This window comes from Leuciscus leuciscus, assembly GCF_965113295.1.
Source record: "Leuciscus leuciscus genome assembly, chromosome: 7".
Lineage (NCBI taxonomy): Eukaryota > Metazoa > Chordata > Actinopteri > Cypriniformes > Leuciscidae > Leuciscus > Leuciscus leuciscus.
In genome coordinates, this window is record NC_138731.1 from 40,975,318 (window position 1) to 41,003,211 (window position 27,894).

General features: G+C 36.3%; 3 protein-coding genes across 3 annotated transcripts; 2 read left to right on the forward strand and 1 right to left on the reverse strand.

The window, feature by feature from the left end:
* Positions 1 to 220: 220 nt before the first annotated feature.
* arpc2 (actin related protein 2/3 complex, subunit 2) lies at positions 221 to 13,610 on the reverse strand. The gene is made up of 10 exons (XM_082174805.1): positions 13,401 to 13,610; positions 11,758 to 11,792; positions 11,457 to 11,569; positions 8,837 to 8,882; positions 8,568 to 8,754; positions 8,145 to 8,238; positions 4,805 to 4,931; positions 3,340 to 3,440; positions 2,335 to 2,435; positions 221 to 567 (listed from the first exon to the last, which is right to left on the reverse strand). The coding sequence occupies exons 1-10, from the start codon at positions 13,472 to 13,474 to the stop codon at positions 546 to 548; spliced, it is 900 nt and encodes a 299-aa protein (XP_082030931.1). The 5' UTR covers positions 13,475 to 13,610; the 3' UTR covers positions 221 to 545.
* Positions 13,611 to 17,066: 3,456 nt separating this feature from the next.
* Positions 17,067 to 20,899, forward strand: cxcr1 (chemokine (C-X-C motif) receptor 1). Its single transcript, XM_082174771.1, has 2 exons — positions 17,067 to 17,371; positions 18,038 to 20,899. The coding sequence occupies exons 1-2, from the start codon at positions 17,362 to 17,364 to the stop codon at positions 19,135 to 19,137; spliced, it is 1,110 nt and encodes a 369-aa protein (XP_082030897.1). The 5' UTR covers positions 17,067 to 17,361; the 3' UTR covers positions 19,138 to 20,899.
* Positions 20,900 to 24,457: 3,558 nt separating this feature from the next.
* On the forward strand, positions 24,458 to 27,816 carry cxcr2 (chemokine (C-X-C motif) receptor 2). The gene is made up of 2 exons (XM_082174776.1): positions 24,458 to 24,931; positions 25,857 to 27,816. Exon 2 carries the CDS (start codon positions 25,879 to 25,881, stop codon positions 26,911 to 26,913), a length of 1,035 nt encoding a protein of 344 aa, XP_082030902.1. The 5' UTR covers positions 24,458 to 24,931; positions 25,857 to 25,878; the 3' UTR covers positions 26,914 to 27,816.
* The last annotated feature ends 78 nt before the right edge of the window (positions 27,817 to 27,894 follow it).

Below are 27,894 nucleotides of genomic sequence, written 5' to 3' on the forward strand. Positions count from 1 at the left end.
ATGATTTCTGAAGCATCATGTGACACTGAAGACTGGAATAATGATGCTGAAAAACATCACAGGAATACATTTCATTTCAAAATATATTCACATAGAAAACAGTTGTTTTGAATTGTAATAATATTTAACAATATTACTGTTTTTACTGTATTTTTGAGCATAGAGACTTTTAAAAACCCAAACTTTTAATGACTTCACCCCAAAGAACAGACAAAGAATCTCTTGTATAGAAGACTGGTTTATTAATGACCATTTCATGATGTCCAATATTGATGCATTTGGCGAAACGAAGGAAAGAGGAAAAGGAAAATACTGCAATGACTATGTCAATAAAACACTGTCAGTCAACAGCGCTACACAGTGAAACATAAGAGTGTATCAAAAAATCTGTTTATCCAACATACAAATAACATTTATCCTATAAATGCAAAGCGAGGAATTTATTTGTCTCCCTGTTGCAAATTCCACGTGGAGGATCGACATCACTGGCCAGAGGTGTATAATGGAGTCCACGGATGCTGGTCTCGTGATTGCACATCATGTCCTTAACGAGAGAAGGTCTTGCCCCTGAACAGATCAAGTGAGGGTTAGATTCATGTTCCCAGGTCAAAACAGGGGAATAAATGTGATAAAATATCACTCTAGCCTGAGGCAAATCATAATTTTATACTCAATGGGTCAGATTTACTAAACAAGTCAAATTTGCACAAGTGTGCAATCCCATAAAAGCACCGATGGGAGTGGAAAGTTCTGCGCGTGATCTACTGACGAAATAAACAACTAATTAAATAACACAGACGCAGCCGGATCATTTCCATAATGACCAACGCAATCTACCAAGAGTAGCGCAAATTAGCATCTGGTTTAAAACATACGTTTGCTTTTTTTGGGGCGGTAAATAATGGCGCATATAGCAGTAAATTTACTTAGCGTAAACCATAGTAAATCACCTTGCGTGATTCATTTAAATACTCTCCTGTCTCCTCTCATAAATGTTGCATCTGAAAAGGAAAACTCCTACAAATGCATATGCAATAAGGTCAGCCGCAAAAATAACCCTTTCCACGGCTTTTCAGCGCTAATTTAGTCTTTAGTAAATCCCGACAGTAGTTTTTTAAAGGAGAACTCCGGTAAATTTTAACATTGAGCTAATTTTTTTGTACATTTGGAGTGCTGTCAGTACAGAGAACAACGACAAAAATCGGTAGTCCACAGTAGTCAATTGTCGAGTTCACGCACGTGATAACCTATGCGCGTGAACTCGACAATCGACTACTGTGGACTTCGACCGAAAACAGGAAGAAAATACAGGTATGTGCGCTAGCTGAATTAACATCATTTTTATTCATATCTTTCACATCTACTGCAGTCAGATTCACCCGTGTTCACTCTGAAGGAATCCCTCACAATGGCTGGGCACTTGTAATGACACATCAAGGATGTTAAGAGGCTAAAAGCAGGTTTAAAACTTGCCCCATTGAAGTCAACAGGGTGCAAATTTAAAAAGAGGATAACACGGTGTAGGCAACACCGATTTTTGTCGTTGTTCTCTGTACTGACAGCACTCCAAATTTACAAAAAAAATTGCTCAATGTTAAAATTGACCGGAGTTCTCCTTTAACTCCTAACCTTGCGCTGGTGCAAGATGCTAGTAAATCTGTCCCAATATTGGAAACATTTACTACAGACACATAATACAAAAGAAATGTAGAAGTGCATACACATTTTAAACAAAATAGGCAACCTAATATAAAAATTACACTTTATTTCAATAGTCCACTGTAGACATTCTACTAACTACAAGTAACTTTGCAACCACATGTCAACTACCAGTCAATAGAGTATTAGTAGACTGATTTCTTAATCTTGCTTAATCTTAATCTGCTAACACTTTATTTTGATGCTTCCCAACAGACATTCTACTGACTAGAAGTAACTTTGTAGGAACTAATGCTCTAATGAGAGTTAGTTGACATGTAGTTGCAAAGTTAAAAGAATTTTCAACTTTTGGCCAAGTTTCAGTTTAAACAAGCTCAAACAACCACCAGTGTGTTTAAAAAGTACACACTAATCTGCTCTGATAAGATCAACCTCTAAGAGTCAGCAAATGGTGCAACACCTCTGTGTAATTAATAATGACGTTAGAGTCAGAGCCAGTTAAACACACACTATCACAAATTAATCTTTTGCAAGTATGTGCCTATGGTATTGGATAAAACCCAGAGATAAGCACCAACATCAGCACAAATGGAAAAAAAGCCCATGAGAAAGATATTTATTTATTTGATGTGCGGTTTCATGTGAAGTGTGAACAGTTTTGAAAACAGCACTTACGAAATAGTTTTCATCTCTTTCTTCTCAGCGTCTGGGCGAGCTCGGTTGAGTACCTTGAGAAACTCTGAGGTCTTGGCCCTCATACGAGTGTGGATGTAGGCCTAACACAGGAGAAAACACACCGATTATTCATTAACTTCATGGCATTTTTCTTCACACTGGCAAAAGCCCCCAGCATATTTGTTTCATCTGACCAAACAAAGGGCCGAATGGTTGAATGGCAAGTATGCAAACTAAGAAGCCCATTATAAAGCTTTTTACAAACTCAAGGGCGTTGCTCAAACCCTCATAAACACAAAGGCCATGTTTACACCTCGTATTAAGATGCGTTTCGGTTGATCGGATCACAAGTGGATGACGCTAAATACAGGTGTAATCGGGGTCTAAAACATTTTGAGCTTGTCCACTTTCAGAGGTAGTCGAAAACGCATTCGACTGGATTACTTTCGTACTGTAAATGCTCATGTGGAATGAGTCCGAACAGACACAAAAGACCGTCTACTCTCTGTCTACTGACCTAATGCGTGAACATTATGGGAAGCGCGCTAGCTAGACGGGATTTAAACTTTGTCGGCTGAAGACCCAAGTTTGGTTTGAAGATGAAAAATGTACCAAGCACAATGTTCTCTCACCATTCCTGATTTCTAACACACACACACAGCGTTCGGCTGGTCTTGCGGCTGTCAGAGCAGAAACTAAAGCTGATGCTCTCTGTATGTTTTTTTGCTCATATGTAAATTGGGCAAGATTATTCCGTCCATTAGATCGAAAGATCTGAAAAAACCCATATATTTACCCACCCATCAACCCTCCCCTCAAAGAAATCAGGACAGAAGTGGTTGAAAGTGGACGAAAGAGACGGATTAAAACACCAGGTGTAAACGGGAATGTGTCTCTCTCCCCTACTTGTGATCCGATCAACCAAAACGCATCTTAATACCAGGTGTAAACAGGGCCAATAAGTCGTTGTTGGGTCGACTGAGGCGTTTCTGAGGAGGGTCTCACCTTGGAGCACTTTATGTGGTAGTGCAGATAGTCCCGGAAGGTGTGGATGAGGTTGATGGTGTTGTCTCTGGTACTTGCGTTGGTGTGTCGGGGGAACAGCACTGGTTGGAAATCATTTCAGATAATTTTAGGATTTATATTTAAACTAGAATATGACATTCAGTGTAAATGTGATATTTGGGTAACAAATACATACTATGAATAAAAATACTGCAAAAAAAAGGTTACACTTTATTTTAAGGTGACGTAGTTACATTGTGCTTACTCAAATATGTACTAAGTAATATTAATTAACTACATGTACTTACTATAGAGTTACGGTTTGGGTTAGTTACTTGTAATTATGCATAATTTACTGTTATTACAATAGTAAGTACATGTAGTAAGTAACGTGTAACTACGTCACCTTAAAATAAAGTGTTACCAATATAAAATACATATTTGTTATTTCTAAAAATATACAAGTATTTTATTTATGTTTTACTGCAAAAAAAAAAAAAAAAAACATTTTGTATCAAAATCTTTAAAACAAGATAAATTTACTTAAGCAACACTGCATAAGATATTCAGACTCGGTTTCATAGGTTGTCTTTATTACAAAAGTATTTTGCCTAACTGCACTGACAGATTCTTTCACTTCTTCTTAACTTGTTTATACTTAAAATGAAAGAAAAATCTGCCAGTGCAGTAAGACAAATTACACTCGTATTAGACACTATGAAAACAAGTCTGAATATCTTCAGTGTTGCTTCTTAAGTAAATCGATCCTGTTTAAAGAATTGTTAGACATTTCAACTGGAAAAAGGGGAGAAAAACTAATTAAATCCTTAAGGAGTCATTTAAATCAATGAAACTTGAAAACAGATGTGTAATCCTAAAGGTATAACGTCAATCTGAGTAACTAAAAGCATTTTTCCCAAAATACAATAATCTGTAATATGAGGTTTGCATAGGTTAAGACTAAAAGAACAGTAGTTTCAGTTACTGCTGCAAGCTACCAGAGTAAAATGAACAAACAAATAACTAACTTAAATAAGCACTTAGTAAACATTGCATGTCTCCAAATACTTCCTTGGTTGCATTAAAAACTGAAGTAGAGTAGCGCTGGTAAACGTCGTTGGCTTTGATAAAAGGGTGTGGTGTTTTTTTTATTCATTAAGAGGTTTGTGTAACCGCCATGAAGAGAAGCTGGGCGTTTGCTCTCTTGAACCAAATGCAAATACACAGTGCACCTGCCACAGGTAAGCAGAAGCGCTTTGTTCTAGCCACGTATTAACGTGCAAGTCATCACCAAGTAAACCTGACAAGAGTCTATATTTAACTTTGTTCCAGCTAGCAGATGTGGCTGATAACAGTGTTTAACCAGGGTCCAAAATGAACACTTTCTTAGAGCCATTTGTGAGTAAAAATAACCATTCTCGACGCTAAATTCATGTTTATGTGTACGTGACCTCATGGTACAAACCAAAAGTGATGTAGCCGATGTTGTCTCCCACAGTGGCGTCAGTATCCTTCAGCTCGAGAGGAGGCTCTCTGTGACTGAACAGCACCTGAGGAGCCGTGTGACTGGCCCTCCTGCCCTCCTTAAACTCCTGAACACAGAGAGAAACAGTCATCGGTCTGTCAAAACACCACCGTAACAAACACAGCAGCCGTCCTGGTGGGGGTTTGCACTGCTGACATCATTATGTGCAGGTGATTTTGTGAATACAGTCAAATTACATTAGAAGTGCCTTTCATTTGTAAAGTATTTCATTCATTGGATTATCCCAAACATAGACATTATTACATCGTCATTCATTGCAAATTTTCCATTTACAGTAGTGGCCAAAAGCGAAGTCCAGAGGGGATATTTGTTTTAGGGCTGGGGGAATTAACGCGTTAATCTTTGCGATTAATTTGAAATGTTTAACGCGTAAAAAAAAAATAACGCAATTGACGCAGCACTTTTTTTTTTTGCCTCGTTTTAATGATTTCCTGTTGCGTCTGCTATTAAAGCAGCACTCAGTAGCTTCGGGACTTCTTCGCTGTATTCTCGCTTTTTGCTCGCAGGTTTCTCTCTAGAGCTCCCCCCACAGCTTCGGAATAGATATTTGACAACACTGTCGTAAAAACTCGTTGTTGATTCTCAGACACCAGAGGCTATAGATCAACGACATCAAAGCAGATGGGACGTTCTTTAAAACGTCTTCTTCATTCGGGTTCGGACAGCGTGAGGGAGCGCAATAATGACAGCATTTTAGCAGATTTCTTTTGGCCGTAAAGCAATTGTTTACATCGCGAGACCTGATATCACGCGAGACTTCCTGACGCAGCGGCCGGCGGCCCGCCGGCTCAAAGTTGCAAGTGCGTATTTTCCGCTCACGGGCACCAGGGGGGTGCGAAACGACCACCATTCAACCCGAAATAAGTAATATAACCATTCCAATGACTCCGAAGCTGTTCAGTTAAGGTAAAAAAAGTTACTTAGTTCACCTTTAAAAAGGCCGAAATATGCCGTCCCGCCCCTCCATGTTCGGTGGTCAGGTTTCATTCTCGGGCAGCTTTCATGAGCGGGTCTTTTCCGCTCGGTATGTGCGTCGCGCTCTGTGCTCCGCGCGCACGCGTGAGTGTGAGTGTGTGTGTGTGTGTGTGTGTGTGTGTGTGTGTGTGTGTGTGTGTGTGTGTGTGTGTGTGTGTGTGTGTGTGTGTGTGTCGGTCGGTCTGCGCGAGTGAGTGAGTGAGTGAGTGAGTGAGTGAGTGAGTGAGTGAGTGAGTGAGTGAGTGAGTGAGTGTGTGAGTGTGTGAGTGTGTGAGTGTGTGTGTGTGTGAGTGAGTGAGTGAGTGAGTGAGTGAGTGTGTGTGTGTGTGTGTCGGCGGCTCTGTCGTTAACGGCCCAAAGGCTTCAATCATGTACTAAGCACTGGAAAAGTAAAGTCCACTCAAGTAACGTGAAATTTCTCTGTTGACTTCTGTTTGCTGAGCTGGTATAGCCATGCTGGGCAACAATGGTAAAATGACCTGCTCTGATCACATGCTCTGGTAATAATAGCTTTGTAGGACTATATTTTGTTTTAATAATTAATATAATAATAATAATAATAATCTGTTAAATTGATTATGTTGATTGATTATTGAAAAAGAATAATATATTGATATATTGATGTTTAATATTTTAATATAGGGCTATTTTCTGTTCCCTTTTTTTCCTGTGTTGTTTAATTAGGTGATTCTAAGTTTAAATATTGATGATTACAAGCTTGGGGGAAGCGCAATTAATTGCAATTAATTACAGAAATTGTGCAATTAATTCGTTTTTTTTTTTTTATCGATTCCCAGCCCTAGTTTTTTTATGACCCTACAAGTTCGATTAAACAATCAAATTATAAGGAAAATACTTTATATTTTGGGATTATTTAAAATATGAGGGAAGAACAAAAACTATACTTGGTTATGGTACTTATCTGAAAATTATTTGGCAAAAAAGACAAACTACAGCTACAGGATTTATTTTACTATGCAAAAAAAGCATAGAAAAAGCACATAGAAAAAAAGCATACATAATACATTAACAACAACCAGTTATTAATATTTTGTTGGTTCTCTCTTGTTTTTGCATGTGTTAATTTCTTTGTATGACAGCCTGGCCAGAAATTATGTCTACACAATTTCATTGCGTTATCACAAATAGAACAATTGACTCCAAGCACAACTATGCAATATGATTACAAAATCTTTAATACGTTTTTAATAATATTTGAATCAAGGGTGAAGATGTCAATTTTCCTAAGGCCGGACATCACTTTTGCCCACTATTGTACTTTCCAGCAAAAATCAATTACATGATCCGATATATACAAAATGGAAAACAATTATTTTAAATTATAATGATATTTAAAAAAAAATGTTTTTACTGTATTTTTGATCCAACAAATGCAGGCTTACTATGCATAAGAGAATTCTTAAAAAAAAAAAAATGTTTTACAAATCTGACTCCCAAATTTGACAGTGTATACACGGAAGAAAATCATTTAATTGGTACTTAACTCCACATATATTGTCCATTTATGTGTGAACCGATTGTTTGTTCTTTACTGTTATTGTGATGCGTCCTTGAGCTTGGGAAAGGCGCTATATAAATTAAACTTATTATTACGTTCCAGTTAAAATATCTAAAAACCCTTAAAACAAGATAACCCACGCTGCATAAAATATTAAAACTTCACTTGTTTTTAACTGCTGGTTTACTAAGACAAAACACTTGTTTTAAAGACACAGTCTATGAAAACAAGTCTGAATCTTATGCACTGTTGCTTCTAAATTGATCTTGATCCTTTTTAGACATCAGCAAATATAATACATGTTTATAGATGTATTATGTAGCCCCAAAACATATTTGGTCACTTCTGGACACTTAAAAAGCTCACTGCATTACGTGTAAACTTCATTTTGTGAAATGTTTTGATTGAAATGAGTGCTTTTTATATAAAGCAAATATTTTTGATTGTGGCTTATTTGTCAAAATACTTTTTGGGATGACTGTACATACGTTACAGTGCTATACAATGACTTAAAATGTTGAGTCAGAAGTTTTGAAGTCAGAATAAATGATAGCATTTCATTCTGTAAATAAATACAGGAATGGCAGCGTTGGTTGATGACGTCATACAGTGGTTTAAATGGGAAACCATGACACAAAATGACTGGATTGCAAAACACCCAGAGGACATGTGTTTCAACATTGTAAATGGCGAGTCAAAACAGAAATGGTTGAGATTGAACCTGAGAATCAACTATTCCAAAGAAATGGGACAAAATGAGCGAACCTGCATGAACACTTTCCCGATGATGACATCGTCGTCATCCTTGAACACTGTGCTGAACACAACAGTTACTCGGTCTTTCTTAGCCTCAATATACCTGGAAAACACAAACACAGGTGAGATGTGAGCTGGATTATAAACCGTGTGCTAGGGGTGTCGTATATATATACCTATATGTTTATGTTTATCTGAAGTTATTAATATGGTGAAAAGATTTGCGCCACTCAATTTCTTTAGAAACTGTAAAATTCTAGTCTAATTCTAGTCCCTTACGGCCTAAAAATTGCAAAATGATAATATGTTTTGTCAATTAAATGCAAAATAATAAAATTTTATTCAAATTAATCAGACAAATAAAGACTCGATTTGTTGATTATCAATAATTTGTCAGTAGCAGGACTAATGAAGAAAGATCAAGTATCTTACATAGACTCGTCATCCCTGTAATGGACAACAGCCCTCTTCTCTCCCTCACGACCCTCCTCCTGGAAATTAAAGTACTTCTCGAAGACAGAAGCAAAGCAGTTCCTCTTGAGAATGCCCGCCTGGTGGATCACCTCCTCTTTGTTGGGCGGAAGTGCCTCCAGGTCAAAGAGCAGTGAAATATTGTACCCTTCAGAGAGGAACAGCAACAAACCGTCAATCCTACAGTCAAGTCAAGTCTTACAGTAATAAATCCTTCCCGTTTAGCTTACCATCTTCTGGTGCCACGAGGAAATTGCCATAAACGCGCTTCAGCAACTGAAACAAAACAAATACAACATTTTTTTAATTAAATGTCTAATTTAAAAAAGGACAAAAACACTGAATTATGCTATAAGAATAATAACAACTGCAACAAAGTTAATGCAATATACTTTTTTTTTTTTTAAGTGAACATCATGATTTTAGATAAAATTTTGTATGAATGTACAAGTGAAAGTGTATATCTTAGGCCCTACTGCTGGTTACTATTTTCCACTTTTTGGCTTAACCCTCTGGGGCCTGGTCATTTTTGAAATGTTACATTTTTTTTTTTTACTTCATCGGAATGGTACGAAACTTGGTAAAGGTTTTATTATTTTGTGGAAATTAACGGGAAGATGAATTTCATCTAGTGGAAATGTTTGGTACTGCACCAATACAAATTCTTTCTGAAAGCAAATTTTTTGAGATATCAACCATAAATTTGGAACACAGCTTGTTTAGATTTACGGCTTTGATTTTCTCACAGTTTTAGAGTAAAATGTGTTTTGGAATATTTCATATAAATATGTTTTTTGTGCATTTTTCATAACAATAAATGTAACATTTTATAATTTTTTTCAAGTTCCCTTTTTTACACTTTTTTTTCACTTCAGCAATAATCTGCCAAGTGTCATCTTTAAATTCAAAAGAGACCAAACTTAAGTCTGTGCTCCAAAGCATTACAGATTTATGACCGTTTAAGTTGGTCATTTCATTTTAAGGTCCATGCTCAAAAAGTGAATAAATTGGAATATAATATAACTACTGCATAAATATAATGTAGTACCATACAATTACCTAAAAATACAAAATATTAAATAAAAAACATTATCGAACTAAAATATAGTAAAATAATGAAATAATTTTATTTTAAATCTGTCATTGAACAGCACTGACAGGGTTAACTAGCTCATTAAAAAAAAATCAGGTCCTAAAATGTCTGCATGTGTAACAATTATAAAGGTACGAATAAAATGCATTTTTAAATAATGTATAGAATGTCACATTTCAGGGCACATCAATATCCCAAAAACTATTTCATGTCAACTAACCACGTATGAAATTAACATGCACTGGCTTGTTTCATTCCTGGCATTTTTAACATGCTTTGAGTTCCCTGTATTTTGTCTTTTGTCATCTGTTTTTGCCTGAATGTCAGTATATAGACAAGATCAACAGTTGTCATTGAGAAAAAAAACCTCATTTGAATTCATTTTTGTCTCAGAGATTGTATCAGTGTGGATGGGCAAGAGCAGACAGGAAGCTGAGGGCCATTCGACTGGTTCCTCTATTTTGCATTGGTAATTCGTTTGATTTACATTGGCAGTCCTGAATGGGGCTGGGACATACTTTGAATATTTATTTGCATTGGCAGGGAAAAAGGCTAGCCATCAACCTCAACTCCATGAACCCTAAAGATTCTTGATAATCCTTCCCTAAAAACAATTCAATCATTTTTTTCTCAATGCACAGATTCAAAATCCTGCCGATGCAACTGCAATGATCTTGAAACATGCCAGCAAATAATGAATCAATAAAAAAAATTAAAACAGCAAATAAACAGAACACTGGCTTAAAAGGACAAGGAACCAATGTTTCTTTTTTTAATAACATGTGACTTCCTCCATCCAAAGTGAGTCATAGACACTTCCTGTTTCATAGTGAAACCACAAGTCATTTAAAACCTTACATGGTGCTTAAATGTGATCACCCTGGACTGAGACATGTCAAATCACAGGACAAGAACCGTATGAAAGAATGACACAAAAGACCGTGTGAAATAAAGCAGCTTTTACTGCAACTTCACATTGCATAATTGTCCATAGGAAACGTGAACTGTACTTTTGTAACAGACAAGAATTACAATATATAATCAAAAGTTGCAATCTTGCAATTTGCTCAGTAAGCCATGATGATGTTATTGTGAAAAACTGCATTGAACATAATGTTGCAATGTAAAAATGTAAAACTCACAAAAATAATAAACCAGGTCATATTTCACTCAAAATCAAAAGGAACAAGTAATTAAAACACACTAAGTTTGGGGTCAGTATGATTTTTTTTTAAAGAAATGTATACTTTTATTCAGCAAGGGCACATTAAATTGGCCAAAAGTGACAATAAATAGAATGTTACAAAAGATTTCAATTTCAAATGAATTCTGATCTTTTGAACTTTCCATTCATCAAAGAATCCTGAAAAAGTATCATGGTTTGCACAAAAATATTAATATTAAGGAGGAAAACTGTTGTGTTTAGTAAGAAATGTTACTTGAGCAGCAAATCATCCTATTAGAATGATTTCTGAAGGATCATGTGACACTGAAGACTGGAGTAATGATGCTGAAAATTCAGCTTTGATCACAGGAATAAATTACATTTTAAAATATATTCAAATTGAAAACAGATCTATTAAATTGTAATAAAATTTCTGAATATTTCTGTTTTAACTGTATTTTTTATTCACAATTTTTTTTTTTTAAAAGCATAATGTCCCCAAACGGTAGTGTATCTTTTGCATAAAAAGATAAAGCCAATTTTTAGGCTCACTGAAATTCCACTCAGATATGTTCTTGACATGTTCTCGTACCTCATCGGCGCCGTGCTCCTGAAGCTCCTTGTAGAACTTGAGAGAGATGCTGACCATTAGTTTAGTCTTGTCTCCATTGGGGTTGGAGATGTGGTAAAGCACACCATCGAAGTCTGTAGCAAAAATATAATCAGGTCCCATTCCAATCATTCATTTTTGCTTTTATCAGTGTATAATATGTTATCAATAAAATACATGCATAGTTATAACACAGTTTGGATAATAGAAACACTATTAACAACAGAAAACACTAACAACAGAAAGACTTCCACTGCTGAGGTCATTCATATTTCAACCTTACCTGCAAATGTAACTTCTACTGCTTCAGGCTTGTTCCTGAAAGAAAGAAAAAAGCATTTTGTGAGTCTGCTATCTGGAAATGAATGACAATCTATAGGCCGTGTGGGCACTAAGATAGGAAAATCAAGGTACTGTCCCTTTAAATTCGGGACAACAATAAGGAGAAAATCGCTATTATCAAGATATTCAGCCTCAATTAGACAGAGCAGGAATATGAATGATTTAATATTTAAAAGAACAGTTCATCCAATTGATAGTATTTTCCACATGAAACACACAGAAACAAAAATAAAAGTAAGAAAACGTGAGAAAAAGTAAGGGATAATGGACAGTCATCCACTATTATGCAATAATGACTGTACATTATTCCACTTACTACACAACTACTTGCCAAATAAACAAATAAATACATGGACATTAAATATTCACTGTTATTAGTTTATACAATGCTAATATAAGTTATTTATACGGTGTGGTCATGAACAGCGGTCATTATCAAGAAATATTATTATACCTGAATGTTGTGATTGACCAATCAGAATTAAAGGTTCAGTTCACCCAAAAATGAAAAATTATGTCATCACTCACTCGCCCTCAAGTTGTTCCAAACCTGTATGAATTTCGTTCTTCTGTTGAACACAAAAGAAGCTATTGTGAAAAATATGGTTCACCAAAATCCCAAAGGACCCCACTGACTTCCATACTATGGGAAGAAAAAAAATATTATGGAAGTCAATGGGGTCAATCAACTGTTTAGTTTCCAACATTCTTCAAAATATCTTATTTTGTGTTCAGCTGAAGATATAAATGAATACTGGTTTGGAACAATTTGAAAGTGAATAAATGATGACAGAATTTTCATTTTTGGGTGAACTGTAGCCTTAAAGTATCCCAGTAATAATGTAAACAATGACAGAATGTTTATGTTTTGGTGAACTATTCCTTTAAAAGCAATGACGTGCCATTTCGTTTACTTTTATTTTAAGTAAAATCACTTTTTTTTTTTCAAACACAAAGCGGAAACAAATCATAACTTGGTTATTTTTATATCATGCTTTGACGATGAGTCACAGCAGGCGCGTGGCCGTTCCTACACGAGCGCAAGCACGCGCAAAGTCACACATATTGGAGAAGAATGAAATGAAGGGGAGAGAAGTTCCCAATGAACTGCAATGCTACTTAATCCTGCATGGACCACATGATCAGACCCGATAGTTGCTTGTTCTTGCAGCGACATGTATTCGACTGATTTATTGGCCGCTATGAACAGGAAGTGTCTTCAGTACTTCACTGGGACTAAACATTTATAGAAATCTGGTCAGCCGAAAGCGACATGTATGAAATGGTCAGAATCACTCACGAGATTTGTTTTAGCAATCACTTGACACACTGATCCACTCACACATAAATAATTGTTTTCTATGTGACCTGAACAGCTGGACACACCCCATACAGGATACTTCATTACTCGACCATGGACAATCAACAGATTACAACACAGAACAGAATCAATCGAACACGAATGCAAGCGTTATGTTATTTTATCCGTGCAAAACAAAATATGTCTCTTGTCAGCGCATGCATGCATCAGATGAGCGATGTTTGATGTGAGTTCTGGCTCAGACAGGAAGATCTTCCTCTTACCCGTTGCTCGCGCTGTCGAATTTGAGGGTGAGAGTCTCCTCTATGATCCGATTGTTGATTTCCAACAAAATCATGATGATTTAAATGACTGTTTAATGGCTATGTGGAATTAAAAATATAAGAGTAAATATTGCTGTTCTACAATCCTAGTTCAATCGTTTTGGTTTTCCTGCTCCTAGACCTCTGGCCGCTTCCGCATTGACTCGAAAGACCCGCGAGCTGCCCGCGTCACTGCCTGTTCGTTTGTGCTAATCATATCCTGAAATTAAATAAGAAGAATTTCTACTATTTATTCGTTATTTCTAAAAAATACTTCAGATATTTTATTTTATATTATAACATTTACATTTATTAGTTTATTGAAATCACGCTGTTTGGGGCCATTCTCTGATATTTCCACGTTTTGAGTGTGAAAGGCCTGTTGTTGATACTAATAGCCTATAGGCTACTGTGCTGTATAGTTACAAAAAAAAAAATGAAATCGCATTTAAGAAAACTGAAGAATTATGTATTTTACAACAATATGTGTCTAAAATTCGATCTTTTGTACCTCATGATGAAAATTTAGGACAGTGTTGTGATTATCTAGTAGGCTAAGGTTGTTATGGTATTGTAAGGCTAATTTTGTCTTGCCTGAAATTTGAGTGAGTTTGATGTTTAGATAATTTCATCCAGTTAAGGCAGTAGCAAAATAGTTTGTGTGTCAGTGTGTGTTTTGTGTCATTCACTCTTAAAAATAAAGGTTCTTTAATGCTATCGGTGGTTCATGAAGGAACTTTAACAACTTTAGAATCTTTCCACTGCACAAAAGGTTCTCTAAAGTGGAAAAGGGTTCTTCAGATTATAAGACTGTTCTTCACAATAAGAAGAAAAAAAAAGGTTATTTTAAGATCTGTTTACTGAAAGGTTCTCTGTGGAAACAAAAATGGTTATTCTATGGCATCTTATATTGCAAACCTCCTTTTGGAACCTTTATTTATATGAGTGTTACAGAAGATAACTAGATTCTTCAAAGTTCCCTTTCTGTGTTTTTGGGAAAAATGCCAGCATGCGGGTTTGGAATAACATGAGGGTAAGTAAACAATGACAAAATAGTTGGGTGAACTATTACTTTAATAATTATTATCTTGTTCTGTCTATTCACATTAAAATCCTATTCATTTGGCTCATTAACATTCATGGGTGACACTGCAGAGATCTTTATTTTTTTATTGGAAAGTATAAACATGCATCAGCTTCTGAGGATCTTTGATGGATTATAGCCTGAGGTGTTTTCAGGCAAGAATTTTCACCTGTCTTGTTGCCATTTACACACACACTGTAATCTGAGAAGGACACTCTTTTCCATTCTCTGTCTATAAAATGTTTTTACTTTCGTGGAATGAAGTGGGGGTGGGATGTCTCCCTATTTACAGGTTATCACGGTTTACAAAGAAACTTGATCTTTCAAGTTCTTGGAAGAAATAGATGAAACATTTTAAGTTCAAATGTTGAAATCTCTGACGTTTGATTGCACACAATATTTTGATTGCTGAGATATTAAAAATACCTAATTTGAGATTTTCTGCCCCTATATGGGTTATCTTGTGCCTATCATATTTTAATACGAATGCTTGAAATGCTATGAATGAACTTACATAACATTCCGATGTAATACAACCACTTTACATCTCATCTTGCATTCCTTGCCTTATCCTTCACCGAGAGACGTGTTTCTTCCTGTCCTGAATACAGCAGAAAGGGGTCTTTGTCAAAAAGGGCCGGACCAGATTCACGCTGCTTTAAATTTCACAATGTAATCTAATTTAAGATCATATCTCATTGTACTTGATCACCTTGCTGACAGTAAGGTAAATCTAAACAGAATTCTAGCACTTATTTTAAAATAACTTTGCATTAAGTCATTTACAATTATTACATTCAAATATTCATGTTTGGGGGAATATGTATAAATATGCTATACGCATATACCATTCTCAGCCTAGCCCAGCCCCCAAATGTTTGGATTTAAATAGGCAAATGCTTAAGAGTCTATAATTGGTGTCCCGTGCGTGTGCTAGAAGGAAGACAAAGACAGAAAAATATAGTTACAAATAATAACAGGTAATCCAAGAGTAGGCAGACAGGCATTAACACAACACAACTTAACATACTGGTGACCGGGAAACTTGAGTACTAAATGCAAATGAGGTAATGTAATGACAATATCACATCTGATACACATGACGGTAACCAAGGAAACAGATTAGTGACAGGAATCTAACCAAAGAAACACGTGTGACTAACCAATACAAACAGAAGGTCAATGAAAACTCAAACTAAACTGAACATAATTGTGACAATTGGATCATTATTGCCGTGATTATTTATCATGTTATATGTTTGGCCACAGTTCTTCTAACCCTATTGATGGAGTGTGTAGTTTTTCTTTTCTTAAACAACCATGCGGAAGACTCATCATGGCCATATTCCAGGATGACAATTTCAAGATTCATCAGGCTCAAATTGTGAAAGAATGGTTGGGAGGAGCATTAAGAATCATTTTCACACATGAATCGGCACCTTTGAGTCCAGAGCTTAAATTAATTGAAAGTCTTTGGGATGTGCTGGAGGAGACTTTACAGAGAGCTGGACTCTTACATCTTTCATGTGAGGGAGTGAGGTTTACTCGCACTTACAAGCTAGCCTCTCTTACACCTCAAAATATAAAAAAACACATTTTATAATTTATACCTGAAAGGATTGTTCTGCATGGTTGTTTACACACCACATCAATATTCATAAATGAAGGTCCAAATATGTTTAAAAAAAATATATATATAAAAAAAAAAAACCCAGGATCTCTCCAGTTTATGGTTACTTTTTCTGCATTTAAAAATAGCTAATACAATAAAATTGGTCACTTCTCATAAGAGAAACACTTGTTTACAGCATCTTCAGGACAAACGTGGGACGGAGTTGCTCAATTTCCTTGATAAATGTTGGTAAGTGATGATTTGTGGCCTCACATCTCTTCACATGTGACGCATCTTTCCTCCGATGTTGAACAATCACTTCCATATTACGTATTTTAGGTTTTTCTAAATCATGTTTATGGTGTTCTTCGATCAGATAAATCCTTGACATTGTATCAAATAACATTCTAGTGATTCATTTAAAATTCAAAAATGTTATACTCTTGTCTTTTTACAGTCACACAATATGTAACAAATAATTAAATTATTTATTCATTTAAATGTTTGATTTCCTAGTTAGATTTAGTCTTAAAATTAAAATAATTTAGTTTAACTTTTTTTTTTTTTTTTTTTTTTGCTATGTATTTATAGATTTGCATCACAGAATATATTTTATGACTGTTATTTAAATATAACAATTTTAAGACTGTCATGTATATGTAGAAAGAAACCCATTAATGTTCCTATTAATATTCACAACCAAAATTATGATTTAAAACTGGGTTTCAGAATTCTTATTAAATGGCCTCGTGACTTTGTATCATAAATATTATGATTTTAGTCCACATGATTCTTAGTTTCACTTTTGGTGTTTTGATCATGTTTATGTCTGCTGGAACACGAGTGGGGATCTTGTGACCATTCGAATGTCTCAAATTCCCCCAGCATACATCTCTTATCTTCTGCTTTCTTGTTGCTACATAAAAGCAACATCACCAAACATCCTAATCTTCTGCATCCCATTCAGATATTGGAGACATAAATGTGAGATCTGCTTGTATCCTGTAAAAGGGGGAAAGATTATTCCAGATATGTCATGAGTACCGTGAATACGTTTTTGAGAAGAATTGGAGCATCTTAGTTGAGATGGTACACTTTAGGTAACTTTTAGGACTTAGGCAAACAGGATATATCAACATCCCTTCAAAGAGTATAAAGGAACCTTCAGCACACAAGTCTAATATTATTTTCCTTGGATTCTCACGTACAGCACTTGACCAAACGTTATGATGACTGGTAAGTCCCATATGTTAATTTTATCATTCATTTAGAAGTCAATCATTTGGAAATCTGATTATCAAATGCTTTTAAGTCGTTGACACTTAAAATGTTTATTTAAAAACAGATTGTACATTAAAATGTGTATGAATGTATAGGCCTATGGGACCATTTCGGCTTTCCCTAAAAATGTTTAATCATCTTTTGCCATCATTTATTCATTTTAAATAGTCCGGCTGTGTGAAAAATAAATTGTACTAGTATATTTCCATGTAAACCTTCAATTAAAATAAGCTAATATACAGCATGTATTGGGCCTAAAAAGCTCCATTTTCAATAGTACAAGTCTTAATAATAACAGTAAAATAGTTTAGGATAGCATGTCATGTCAACTGCCCACCAAAAAATCTCAGTTAGAATATCAAATAATTAATGTATTTATTTTTTATTTTATTTGTTTGATAGTTTGTTTAGTCATGTCTTTTTTTTTTGACATTAGAAATAATAATAATAAAAATCTTTTGTAGTGAATTTCATTAATAAAAACTGATGAAAAAAAAATTATGAATTTATTTTTAAATGTAAAAACAGATTTAAGCTACTAAACAGTATTTCTTGTCGGAAAAATAGTTTATTTAGAAATTATTAATAATACATTGCTTTTCTATTTGTTCTTCTCTACAGATCTGAACAACACCTCTTATCATATGGGGACTATCAATGACTTCAGTGAATTCTACAATGAAGAGTTCAACTATACAGAATACCAGAACGACACTGAATTTGTTTTGGACGAGAAAACGCTGCTCTGCTCCTCCATCAATATGGCGGATGCCATCAACATTTCATTCTGCGTCTTCTACGTGCTCATCTTTCTGATGGCTATTCCCGGGAATCTGATCGTCGGCTGGGTCATCGGCTCTAATAGACGCTCGCTTTCTGCTTCAGATGTTTACCTGTTCAATCTGATGCTGGCCGACACGTTACTGGCTCTCATTCTGCCCTTTTCGGCGGCATTCGTGATCGATGGTTGGTCGTTTGGTGATGTTTTATGCAAGTTGGTTAACCTGGTGAAGGAAGTGAACTTCTACACCAGCATCTTGTTTTTGGTGTGCATCAGTGTGGACCGTTACTTGGTCATCGTACGGGCTACGGAGTCCAGGAAGGCTCAGAGGAGACTGTGCAGCGGGGTCACCTGTGTATTGGTGTGGGTTTTGGGCTTTGTGCTGTCCTTGCCATCATTGTACTACGAGGCATTTTACGACAAACATTCCAAGAAGTTTATTTGTGCAGAACGCTTCGAGACGGACCACGCCGACGAGTGGCGACTGGCCACGCGTATCATGAGGCATCTGCTGGGCTTCCTTCTCCCTCTGGTGGTCATGTTGATCTGCTACAGCGTGACAGTGGCGCGGCTCTTGCGTACACGTGGTTTCCAGAAGCACAAGGCCATGAAGGTGATCGTAGCCGTGGTCGTGGTTTTTCTTCTGTGCTGGACCCCCTTCCATGTTTCCATGATGGTTGACACCCTCATGAGGGCCAAAGTGGTTCACTTCAGCTGTTTCGCACGGACATCGATAGACATCGCCATGTTCGCAACTCAAAACTTTGGGCTTCTGCATTGCTGCGTGAACCCAGTGCTGTACGCCTTTGTGGGAGAGAAGTTCAGAAGAAGGCTTCTGCAGTTGCTCTATAGAAATGGACTTATGAACCGGATCTCCGTCTCTAGATCTAGTAGGTCTTCCTCCTCTCTGACCTCAGAAGTCACTTCCAGCTTCTTGTGAGCTACTGCCAGGCCATGGACATCAATGTATGTGAATTGCAAGACACTTTGTGCACCTTTCCATGTTTGCTTGAAATACAACAATACTGTGTTGTAGAGCAGGGGTGTCCTATTATGTTCCTGAAGGGCTACTTTCCGTCAAAGTGTAGCTTCAGCTCTAATTCAAAATATCTGAACCAGATAATCAGGACTTCTTCATGTCTTCAGGACTACTAGAAACTTCCAGGTAGTTGTGTTGGAACTAAACTCTGCAGGAATGTGGCCCTCCAGGAGCAGGATTGGAGACCCCTCTTCTAGAGACTAATTGCCATGTTGCGTTGGCTCCATCTATTGGTCAGAAAGAGCAAAATCCATGATCTGGTGAGAATAGAAGTTTTTGTAGACAAAAACTATTTTTTTTCCTTTGGGCTGTTGGATGATTACAGAAAATAAGCTTTGTGGCCAACAACATTTATGATTCATACACCCTTTGTTCATCATGATGAAACACAAATACAGTCAGCAGAAGTGAAAAGCTAAAGTTAGGCTATAAATGAACTACACTATGGTCACATGACTTAAACGCCACCACCATTAAGCTTCCGACAACTCTTTAAGGTTACGCTTAAGGAGACTAGATCGCTTTATATGATGAACAGATATAATTTAGACTTTTATTCACATATAAACATTGATCAGCGAACAGAAACAGAAGCTCAACCAAACCTGCTTGACGCAAGAATGAACCTCATTGGTTCTTGCTGAAGCTCAAACGTGCTGCGTAACACGAGAATGAACCTCATTGGTTCTTGCTGAAGCTCAAACGTGCTGCGTAACACGAGAATGAACCTCATTGGTTCTTGCAGAAGCTCAAACGTGCTGCGTAACACGAGAATGAACCTCATTGGTTCTTGCACGTCAACCGAACATGCTTGAGCTTCCATTTACCACAACTGATGTGTGAGTTGATGAATGTTTATATGTGAATAAAAGCCTAAATTCAATCTGAAGATTTGAAGAAAGTCTTACGGGTTGATGAACGAAAGTTTTACGGGTTTGAAAAAACATGAGTGTGAGTAATTAATGTCAAAATTTTCATTTTTGGGTGAATTTTTTCCATTAAAACCTTATTTCAGGCTTTTAACTAAAAACCCATTAAAAAAAAACCTATTTGACTTTGGGACGATGGGACCGGAAGTGCTAAACTGCCTGGACGAGGATAACGCAAGTGAAGAAACCCATTGACTTACATTGAAGGACGGACCCGAGCCACCTGAGAAAGCATAATATCATAAAGACTTAATGGTGATGAACTCTTTTGACTCGACTTGCCAGTAAACACATGCTATTGCATAATGCTAGGCCATGGGTTTGGAGAGAGGTTGATGTTGGCGAAATTGCTTACAACACACCACGCAAAAGCTTTTCACAGTCATGTTTTGCTCAAGGCAGCTGGTTTGTACAGTATGTGGTCAGTAAGCAAGATGCTTTTTATTTATGAGATTATAGTCTAAAATGCACTTGATCAAAATGCATTATACTTCTTTTCCTAGTGCATAATGTACTTTTTTCCTCCATTTATTGAACAGAATTCTTCATTTCATTCAGGGCATTCTGGAGGAGTATTATATTATTGTATTTATGAAGTGTCTATGGTGCGATGGTTTATCAGCCTTGAATGCAATAATAACAAAACCTCTCCAGGACTTAAAATGGATGTACTGTTTGTTTGTTTGTTTTTATGCTCATTTGTAAGTTTAAAAAATAAAAATGCTATGAACACACTCACGTCCCTTTAATATACCGTCGGTCCGATCATGTTGCACAATAAACTCAGAAAGGGCGATCAGTATTAATTAGGGGTTTATTTTGAGATAATGTCTCAAAAGTGGCTGTTGAGGCCACTTCTGTGTTTTGTGTCATGTGACATTTTAAATGTTCAAACATGTGACTTTATTTTTAGTTACTTTTAGATATGGTTTTGTTGGTTACAGTTTCGTTTTTATTTAATCTGCTCATTTTTATATTTTTCAGTTTTTAAAAGCTTAAGTCAAAATAACTAAAATAATTGTAATTAAAATAATTGCATTGCAGGATTTCAAAAACTTTAAGAGCTGAATGTTCTTCAGGACTCCCAATATTTTTAACCAATGAATTTACATGACTCTTCCAATTATTCATAATTTACAATGATTTTTTTTTTAAAGAGCTTGGCATATAGAGCAACGTATATTTATTATTAAAAAAATACTGATGGCTTTTTAATTTTTTATTAATTTACATGACTTTTTCAGGTCTAAATCACACTTCCACATACAGTATATCCAGGTTTTCCTAGACTGTGTGAACCGTTTCTTCATAGGAAACAAACAGATGTTGATGGGGTGAATTAAAATAAGAAATATGGTCTTTTCTCTTTTTTAAAAAGCATTTTAAATCATCTTGAGGCCCATTTGGAAGTTTGCTGAGGCTCTGGTTGAAAATTACTTTAGGCTACTATATAAACTTGAAATCCTTTTCAGAATCAACAGCATTTATTTTATCACAAACTATAGCGCCCGCTGTGGGACGTCTTCCCACAAAAAGAAAAACATTCAACCGTGTGAAAATGCTGACTATGGAAACGTGCCTCCATTCTGGTTAATTTATTTTAAGTTCAATTAATTTGGTTATTAAATGTTTTTTTGTTTTTTTTATCATAGTTTTATCATTGTTTCAATAACCCTGCTCCGATTAGAAAGCGTCACTAGTGCGTAATGTTTGTTGTGAATGGCCATAATCACTGTAGCAACTGCTATGATTTGTTACATCCCAAGTAAATAATTTCACTTCTCTAAAAGGGTACAACCAAATTTCCTTAAAGGCAAGTCATTTCGCTCGACGGCCATCATTCAGTCGTGCAAGTACAGCTCCTATCTCTCTGACTGGGGAAACATCAAATTCACGAAAGCTATCCACCAAGCTTACGATTAAATGTAATATTTGAAATCACCACTGAAATCTGACAAAAGAAGTAGGCTATGTCTGAATTCACAGTAGGCTACTCTTCGAAGGCAAAAAGTACCCGGATGACCTACTTCTTCCAGCAAGATTCTGAAGTGTGCATACGATGGACACTTTACTATGAGACCACGGGAGAGGATTTATGAATGGCAGTGAAGCGACGCAACTGATGTTGGTAGGTCACGTGATAATGACAACATGGCGAATATACTGTACGTCCAGATTGCATTCATACTACACACATTCGTACTATAAAGAATGTACTTTTTTAGTGGTCGCAAAGTAATTACTTATTCAAAATAAGTACCTGCTCAGTAAACAATTTCCGTCTTTCAATGTTGAAATATGGTTGAAAATAAGTCAATCCGCCTTGGACTGGTTTACGACGTGATTTAAACTAAGTAGTTTCGGCCGGACTGTAATCTAAGACAGGATAAGTCTGTTAAATGCTAAAATAACAGAGAAAAACAAACTACCAAACCATGTTCATTATTATCTCAAATAAATTTAAAGAGTTTTACATCAAGACGGTGAAGATCGACCTGTTTTCAACGTTAGAAAATCATAATTAGCTTTCTTGTAGCTCAGTGGTAAGAGCATTGTGTTAACAACGCAAGGTCGTGGGTTCGATCCCAGGGGATTGCACATACCTATGTATAAAATGTATAGGATAATGAAATGTAAGTCGCTTTGGATAAAAGCGTCTGCCAAATGCATAAATGTAAATGTAATTAGACGTTGAAGATTTACGTCTATTCAATGTCTAATAGACAACTTTTTGCTAGCAGGGTACTCAAGAGAGTATGTGATTTCGGACACAGCCAGTGACAGCAATCAAGCTTCTAAGGGCAGCTGCATTGATGAGTCTCAATTCGCCTACTTATACTACACCCTAAAAATATGTACTTTTTTTGTGAAGAAAAAGTACATACTATTGAGTGTGTAGCAGAAGAGACAAGCATACAACTGCATCTTTAACAGTTGCTCTCTGTCGCATCCTGTCACAGTAAACTGGCCTGTCAATCATCTTGTCAAGGATAAAATCCTCCACGTTTCATTTAATTTCCTACCGTATCAGAGAGAAATGCATAAGCATGTTCCACATGTCCGCAGGTCTTTCTCCTCATATTAATGCATAATGATGCATTTAAAAGTTAATGGCCAAAGGGGTCTTTATAAAAGTCCACATTGTTATTGCAGATGAAATATAACCCGGATTACATTAAATAAAAATAAAAAAATGTAGCAGCTAAAAACTTTGATTAGTCACTCAAACCTTTATCTGAACCTCTCACCGTCAGTCGTGCACATCCGCCATGTTTTGCATGACCGCAATGGGTTGTGGGCAATATTAGGCTTTAGAGTGTGCACGGATCCACAATAGTAGACCATCCGGGGACATCTGGCATACTCTTTTTACATACTGCTTTGGGACACACTTATTTTAATCTCACGTATTGTTTAGGACGGATAGTATGGACGCAAGGTGTGACTTTCCCAATTGGCGATTGGCTTTTTTCTGAAGAAGGCGGGACTTATTCAGCCATATTGCATGTCTTCACCTTTCTAAAATAATTGCCTAAGTCATTTTTTTAGCAAAATTTTTTTTTTTTGCACAAGTCATCTCCTCATGATGCTGGCCACCTCTGGTAAAATCGCCCACATCCTCAATTGAACAGATCATGCAATTCTACCCCTGTGGTATAATGGCCAATGTCAAGAGTGTGATTTAGGCCATTTTATTTTTCCTAAGTCAAAAGACAATGAGACTTTTGTTGAGAATTTTACAAGCTTTTCAAGATGGCAGCTGCATCAAGAAGAACGAAAATCTACTCAACCTCTGAAGTTTATTTTTTATTTTTTTGTGTTTTCTGAGAAACCTGAAAAACTGACTTGGGCAATTATTTTAAGAAGGTGACGATGTTGTATACTTTCTACCATTCATGAGTGCACCTTTCTTTGTATCTAAAATGTTTTTCATTACATGGTGATAAAAATCTTTGTTTCTATTTGATCTCATTATTATTATTGCCAGTTACTATATTCATAAAGTCAAATGGAATGAAAAAAATGCACATTTTGGACAATTTTAAATTGATGTTAAAATATATTACAATATCGAAAAGTAAAAACTTAAAAGCAATGACAACTACAGGCAGTTGTACAAGTTTTTTTCTGTAAAATGCCTTTCTTTTTCTTTTTTTCCCCCTGACATGTAGGCCTATGGCTATATGTACTCTTGTATGCAAATTATATTTTGTTCTAAATAAAAATCATAAAATTTGTATCTTTTCAAAGCTACATTTATAGTTAGTTCCTACCCTGAAGTGAACCTAAAGTGCAGTTTGTACACAGGTCTGAACCACTGTGTGATTTTGAACCAATGAGATTTCGTTGTGGGCAGAGCTGGCATAGAGTTGTGGTCACTACTTGAAAATAACTATTAGCGCTTTAATGGACACATGTACTGGCGTATAGTGTGTATTGTGGGTTTTTTACATCACATAAAAGCAAGCCAGAGTCAACATGACCTACTGTGTATCACTAATTGCTAATACCTGAACAGGTTTTAAGCTGTTTTTAGTTGTCTCTCTTGTGAAACTGTGGTACTGATAATATCTGCTCACTGCTTTTTGATTATTCATGCAGGAAGGAAAGGGACGTGGTAGTAATAATCAGTCGTTATCAAACCTGTCATTCTCAGAAAACTGTGAGAAATCAGTCAGTAAGTATCGGAGAATTTCCACTGAATGATCCCTAAACCCAAGATTGTCAACCCTGAAAATCTCAGTAAAATCACAGAAGATAAAACGGTAAGAGAATAAATAACATTTATTTAGTCCAGCTTTTGGATGTGTCAGTATGACTTACTGTGAAATATTTCCTTTGAATTGTCGAAGTATACTTTTAGATTTATGTATTTAAGTATACAAGTCAAAAGTTTAGACATCTACTCATTATAATAATAATAATTAGTCAAGTCAAAAATGTATTTATATTGCACTTTATACAATACAGATTGTTTCAAAGCAGCTTAAGAAACAAGAAAATAACAAGTTAATGTTGTGAAGATCTTCAATAATGAAATTTCACAATTTCAGCTGTAAAGCAGCTCTAAAGGACAATAGACCTTATTCAGAAGTGTGTGAGTGATAAATAAAAAAATGAAATAAAAACCTGTATAAAGCTCCTAGATCACTTATAATTATCCAATGCTCATGTTGTCTACAGTTTTTTAGCTACAGAAATTTCTTGGAAAAACTATTTTGCAATGTTTTGTAAGCAGAACGATCCAAAAACGCATTAAATAACAGTACAACCCATTGAAGAGATGTATGTCTATCCCACACAGCCTCGCTTTCATTGCCGTTCAAAATAAAAGATAGCGCTGCTGTGAAAAAGGTCTATAGTGGCAGTATAGTCCATTAGTTATGAAGCAAACTCAATTCAACTATAAAGCAGCTCTTCAGAACATAATAGTGTCATTACTCAGCTCGAGTCAGTATAGTGTTGATTCGGGTTTGTGCAATAATAGTTTATTGACAAGCTTAATTCGGCTAGTGCATATGAGAACTGTTTAGTTTGAGCCATTGAAAATTAATAGTTTACATGTAATAAATGACATACAGTGATTCACGCATACTGTACAGTATATCTTTTAATATCAGTGTAACATTTGATTTTGTACATTTCTCAATCTGAAAATGCTGGTCCTAATGAACTTTTCGTCCCCTGCAGTTGGCAGCCAAACTCCTTAAACATGGAAGACCCAAACATGGAAGTTACTACAGAATACTTCTACCCCTCATTTATGGCTCCCTGCCTGGACAACTTTCAGCATCTGAACAGCGCGCCTTTGGTCGTAATCTACATCATCGTCTTCTGCCTGAGCTTGCTGGGCAACACCGTGGTGATATTCGTGGTGTTTTGCATGGAGAACCGCAGGACGTCTACTGACGTTTACCTTATGCACCTGGCCATAGCCGACCTGCTCTTTTCTGTGACCCTCCCGTTCTGGGCCGCATTCCTTCACGCCGGCGACTGGATGTTTGGCACCATTATGTGCAAACTGCTATCAGGCATACAGGAAGCCACATTTTACTGCTGCGTCTTCCTGCTGGCATGCATTAGTGTTGATCGCTACCTGGCCATCGTGAAAGCAACCCAATTCATCAACCAAAAACGTCATCTGGTTGGCATAGTGTGTGCGATGGTGTGGCTGTGCGCCATTCTCTTGTCCATTCCCGTTATGTTGAATCGCGATGTCATCGCGTCCAATGGGGGGTACATGTGTCATGACAATGTGACGGCGGAAAGCATAGAAAACTGGAGGATGAGCCTACGGATTCTCCACCACACTTTGGGATTCTTCCTCCCGCTTGCCGTGATGCTGTTCTGCTACGGTTTCACCATATGCACGCTCTGCCGCTCGCGCAACAGCCAAAAGCAGAAGGCCATGCGGGTCATCTTGAGCGTCGTTCTGGCTTTTATCGTCTGCTGGTTGCCCAACAACATCACAGAGCTCTTAGACAACCTGATGCGAGCCGGCAGAATCATGGAAACGTGCAAGCTGAGGGACGACATAGACGTGGCCTTACATGTCACGCAGGCCATAGCTTTCGCCCACTGTGCGGTAAACCCCATCTTGTACGCCTTCATTGGGAAGAAATTCCGCAACCAGCTCCTGACTTCTCTCTTTAAGAAAGGCCTGTTGGGGAGAAGCGTGTTGTCCAAATATCGAGTGGGATCTGTTCATAGCTCTGGGAGCACAAGGCACACGTCAGTCACACTGTAGTCATCCGCTGTTCTCTAATGAGGGTGCAAAAGCCTTTTGCTTCTGTTAAAGAAATAGTTTATACAAAAATGTAAATTTGGTCATTATTTACTTATCCCTGTTATAAAGATACAGATTTTGCAACATCAAAGGAGTGAGTAAAAAAAATGGTTCATTGGTTCATCTTTTACTTCCATGTAAGCTAAATTCTTCTTTTTTTTTTTTTTTTTAAAGTCTAGCAGTTTAATTTCCAAGGTATAGACTTACACCTTGTTTGTGAATCCTGTGATAATGATCATAAGAAAATGTTTCTTTGGCTTGAGGTGACATGCCACGCTTTTGCTTTTTACTCTGTGGGTTCATATCAAAAATGATCTGTGAAAAACACTTTGCAGAGGTTTCAGATTCTGTCAGAACAGAATAACCCATGAAAGCAGAGATAGTTTAAAAAAAATATTTTTCATCTGTATTTTTACCGGTGTTGTATTCAATTTTGGGTCAATTTTACAAATTGGGTCAATTTTACGATTTTTTTTCAATGTTTTTGACAAAAGCCTCTTATATGCTCACCAAGGCTGCATTTATTTGATCAAAAATACAGTTAAAACAGTACACTGTAAATATTTGATGCATTTATTTGAAACATACATATTTTGTTACATTATAAATGTCTTAAGTGTCACTTTTAATCACTTGAATGTGTCCATGCTGAATAAAAGTAATAATTTCTTTAAAAAAAATATTACTGACCAAACATTTGAATATAGTTTGTTCTTTTTTTTGTTGTTGTTGCTTGTTTCAGGGCATGTTCTTTTTCTTCTTACTCTAATAATGTAAAAAGCAAATAACTGTGTTGACTCTGCTTCACAGCTGTAAATAAAGTTGTTTCAGTAAAAATAAAGTTCTTTACACTTCTACATTAAACTCTGTTGAGAAATCAGTCTGCTCTGAATCATGCAATGACATGATTTCACTAATGTCTCCACTTCCCCTCGACAACAA

Bases quoted from the DNA above. Each gene is read 5' to 3' on its own strand.
- arpc2 (XM_082174805.1), bottom strand. From the start codon at position 13,474: ATGATTTTGTTGGAAATCAACAATCGGATCATAGAGGAGACTCTCACC. The intron at 8,755-8,836 runs GTAAGCTAAACG...TCCTCTCTGAAG, and splicing joins CCTCGTGGCACCAGAAGATG to GGTACAATATTTCACTGCTC. The intron at 8,239-8,567 runs GTAAGATACTTG...TGTGTTTTCCAG, and splicing joins TACAGGGATGACGAGTCTAT to GTATATTGAGGCTAAGAAAG.
- cxcr2 (XM_082174776.1), top strand. From the start codon at position 25,879: ATGGAAGACCCAAACATGGAAGTTACTACAGAATACTTCTACCCCTCA.